General features: G+C 41.1%; 1 protein-coding gene across 1 annotated transcript; it reads right to left on the minus strand.

The window, feature by feature from the left end:
• Nucleotides 1-212: 212 nt before the first annotated feature.
• Nucleotides 213-1,151, minus strand: LOC148521265 (olfactory receptor class A-like protein 1). Its single transcript, XM_088475468.1, has one exon. The coding sequence runs from the start codon at nucleotides 1,149-1,151 to the stop codon at nucleotides 213-215; it is 939 nt and encodes a 312-aa protein (XP_088331594.1).
• Between the last annotated feature and the right edge of the window lie 3,522 nt (nucleotides 1,152-4,673).

Below are 4,673 nucleotides of genomic sequence, written 5' to 3' on the forward strand. Positions count from 1 at the left end.
GTCCCTATAAAAGCTGCATGTGAAAATTGTCCTTATTTATTGCTCACAACTAATGTTTCTGCTTTTTCATTTTTTGCTTCCATTAATTAGATACCTTGGATGACACCCAACATATCTATCTTTCCTTATGTTCTGTGTGCATCATAGTGGAGGAACCCCCATGAATAAAGAGACCACTGACACAAGTGTTGTACAGAAATTAGCCCAGGTGCCTATATGTGGCACTCATAAATCTGAACTCTTTTCCATCTAATTGCACATTTCATTGCATTCTGGATTTTCCTGTTGGAGACTATTATCAAGATGGGACTCAGGGACACAAAGCAGGAGGAGAAGAAAACTCTCATATCTGTGATAGTGGAAGGGACTTGTGCTACAGTCAGCATGTAAATCCATATAATATTGTCTATCCCAAAAAATATAACATAGAGCAACACCAGCCTTAGAACATCTGTAGCAGCCTTCGTTTCCGCAGCTATATTTTGGTTACTATTATTTCTCCTAATGTTCTGAACCTGTTTGTGATGTCTGTAAAGAGTTTGTATAATGAAACAACTGGCGCAAACCATTATTCCAACAAAGGCAAAATCCCTGGCTGATACAGCAAAGCCATTGATAATATAGCTCGTTTGGTCAGGGAAATAGACACAACAGAATCCCAAGTTTAATGTGAATTTAGGAGCACTGACATTTCTTGGTAATGCTGAAAAAAATGGTGCTGCTATACACACGGCCATATTAATCACCCAGATAGCAATAAGGGACCAGATCAAGTACTTCATATCTGTCAGATTGACAGTGGACGACTTTAGAGTAGGAGATATAGTGATGGCTTGTAGGACACTGAGCAGACAAGTCAAAGAAACAGACAACGCCCGTACAATCCTGTAAATGTATACAACTACTTCACATCCAATATCATTCAGAACATGTTGCACTCCAAAAACGGTCATTGTCTGAGGAACCCCTCTAGTTAGCAAGACCATCAAGTTTACAAAAGCTAGATGAGATAGGACTATATCCACCGGCATCAGTTTGCTTCTACTGCAAAGCATGTTTGCATAAGATATTAGAATAAGACTGTTACTTATTATACCAACACATGTCTGGATAAAAAATGAGAAACCTTTAATAATGATGCATAAATCCATTATGTACCGCTGGAAGTTTTATGACATGGATGAGTGAAGTGCTGCTACTTTTGGAGACTTTAATCTAGTAACCTCAGCAACAAGTCCATAGTCTTGAGAAGTCAGAGATAATGTATAAGTGATGATCTGCATCTGAAATTATATCAACAGAAACATTTTATTTGTGCGATTTGATTGAATTGTGATACTTTTTGCTTATTAATATATGTGTAAGATCCTTAACTCCCTGATAACCATTTACACCTGCCTATTATCTCAGAAGTGTGGGTGGCGGTTAGTCCACATGTGGTACATCTTAATCAGGTTTCAGGTTTAATTCACCAGGTAGAACAACAGGGTGGCATGGAGACACAGGTACAAAACAAATGAAGCAGCCTGGAGTATAAGGGTATTGCTGGGCATTGTAGTGCATTGGATGGCAGGATGGTGTATGCCCCACTGATTAGTAGCGCTATGCCCCTTCGTAATAACGGTAGTGGTGTAGGGTATTTGCGGTACTCTGTTGGGCTGTATGTGGCTTTTAAAGCTGGGAATCTCAGAGGGCACGTGCAGGGTCCTAGAATTCTGAGAAGGAAAAAGGCGCCAAAAGAGCATGAATGCGCAGTACCACATATTGGAGGTCAGGCCTCTTGCTGAGCCACGGCGGATCCTAGAGGCCACCAGCTCAATGGATCTGAAGCAGTGCAGTGCACTCCTAATCCAACACTTTTCTCTATAAGTTTTAATGGTTTGTTATTGCTTTTGTATACATTCCCATGTACACTCTGTGTTCTTGGAAATATTTTACAGTGTTCTATTGCCATGGGCATTATATAAATACATTATACATGCAATACATACCCAAATGACTGGATTGTAATAAAACAATACAGCAAAAATATATTATTTGTCTTAATTTGGGCTACGTGGATGCAAATATGAATTAGAAATTTGCTAACTGACTGAATGCAGATCTAAACCTACATTATCATGATGTAAACTGATGCGACAATTGTGTGGATACATTAAAATGCTTGGATTGGTTAAAGTATATTTTGGCACTACAGAGATTCCTACGAATGAAAATACTATAGTTACTGTAGCCAAGCTAAAATACTCTATGCTGCTATTTACCCACATAATTAATTTGTATGTTCATGTGTCCTCTTTTTAAGAATGAACACAACAGGTGTCGTGATGCACCAAAATATGTAGTTTTTCTGTCTTGTTCTTAATGATACCTAATCCAATTTACATAAAACTGTTTGCATTGTGCAAATGCCATCTTTTATGTTGAGTTTTTCTTAGACTTCCATCTTGAGGTGTGTATATCTTTCAACATCCCATATAATAATGGCAGCTGCATCTTTGCGATTGATGTATCTATATGTTAGATTTCAAGTGCAATTCTTCTAAGATATGTGTAGTTCAAAACACAGCAATATAAACATTGCAGAGGCATTTTTGGATATATGCAACAGTTGCATTTTTAAAACTAAGCCACAGTGTTTTCACCTTAATTTTCTTCAAGCTGCTATTAATAGCTTACAGTTTGGGAAGTGTCATGAGACACAGGGCCTGATTTTTGGTTTTACTTATGCACATGCATCAGAGATGCACTGTCAGATGCAGATCGTAACTGTATGGAGGAGATCCATGCAGTTCCGAAATTCGTTCCTGGGTGGCAATGGAGGTAGCTCGAACCGGTGGGCGTGTTGGTGTCACTGCGTTGGAAGGCGCAGCTCTAATGGCACCAGCAGCCAAATACCATTGGACACTCTGAGCAACCAAAGTGTTTCTCAGAAGTCTGACGGTGTGGCCGATGTCCGCCTTTGTGCGCACCATGGTGGAATAAAGTTGCACTTGGTGGGCATCGCAATACATATCCAATTGACTGCAGCATTAGAATAATATCACATTAGTGAGCTGCCATCGAAGTCGCAGCTGCTACGGCTTAGCCTCCACCTCCGAATCAGGCCCACAGTCGCACCACATGATGTAGCTAACAGAGAGACTTGGGGAAGTAACTCTTCACAGCAAACTCATTCACAGCACAATCCACTTACACTTTATTCACAATGTACTTTGGAGCCTGATTCAGCAGCTGACGCAATGTCAATATTTACGCAGATCAAGCAATTATTTGCCAATGCGCATGTGTGTAATTCGCACTGCACACCCGTTGCGATTGCTTTGCAATTATGTATGTACAGAGGATCCATTCATAAAATGAGTAACAGTCAGCATTTGGGGAAGTAACGGGGGGTGGTTAGGTAAACGCAGGCGTATCTAACCGTTTAAACACCTTTCATGGGTGTGCATAAATTACCCATCGTGACTGCATTCGCAGCATGATAGCTCTCTGCATTAGAGCTGCAGTCTTTGCGGCTGATCAGACTTGCCATACATGCTGCTGTCTGCTTGATGTGTGCTGATGATACACATATGCATAGGAATATGAGAAGGCAGCAGTGGGCTTCTTTATGCTGGCTGTGCTTTGGCAGGTATTAGCATATTTTCGCAGCTGCGTTCCGTAAGAAATAGCAGCTGCAATCGCATTAGCATCCACTGCTGAATCAGACCCTTGGAGGGCAAGTTCTGACTCAGAAATCAGTTGATCCTCTCCTCCTCCCTCAGGAATCAGCTTAAGTTCTGAAATGATAATGCATTCTAACTGAGAGATCATGGAACCAGAAAACTCTTCTGCACAGATAGATTTTGCAAAGTAAAGACTAAATAATACTGAAGGATGACTGTTATTCATAAAGAACATATGTATTATTAAAACAAAATATTAATAAGGATGTGAGATAACATATTTAAAATTAGATTATTTTTCTTGTAGTTATTTTTTTAGCTTTATGCAAAAGTTTTATGTGAGAGATGAGTTAGTGCCATAAGGTTATGGATAGCTAGGATCAGGGCCGGATTAAGGGCAGGGTGACAGGGGCGGTCGTTCTGGGGCCCCCACACATACAGGGCCCCCACACACTGTTCCCGATCCCCGGCCGCTTATTCTAACATTTCCCCGCTGCTGTCCCCCGGCAGCTCAGCTGTTCTCTTACAGCGGCTGCCGAGGACTCAGCAGACTCGCTACAGTGAGTCACTGTAGCGAGTCTGCTGAGTCCTCGGCAGCTGCTTTAAGTGTGACAGTCACAGTCTCGTGAGATTATGACGTCAAATCTCGCGAGACTGTGGCTGGTCAGTCTCCGAGAGAAGAGCGAGGCTGCCTGCCCTGCAGCGCGTGCGGGGCATAGCACCTGAGTCGGCAATCAAGAAGCCATATACTACCCTGCCTCAGCGTTTCCCCGGGCGGCGGGGCGGCGAGCAGAAGAGAGCTGAGAGCTGAAGCAAAGGTAGCCTGCTGTCCCACCACCGTACACACTATTATATATATATATATATATATATTGTATGCACATATGTGTGTGTGTATATATATATATATATATATATATACATATACACATATATATATATATATATACACATATATATATATTATATATATATATTTACACACATATACACACATACACACAC

This window comes from Taudactylus pleione, unplaced genomic scaffold, assembly GCF_031769625.1.
Source record: "Taudactylus pleione unplaced genomic scaffold, aTauple2 ptg000172l, whole genome shotgun sequence".
NCBI lineage: Eukaryota > Metazoa > Chordata > Amphibia > Anura > Myobatrachidae > Taudactylus > Taudactylus pleione.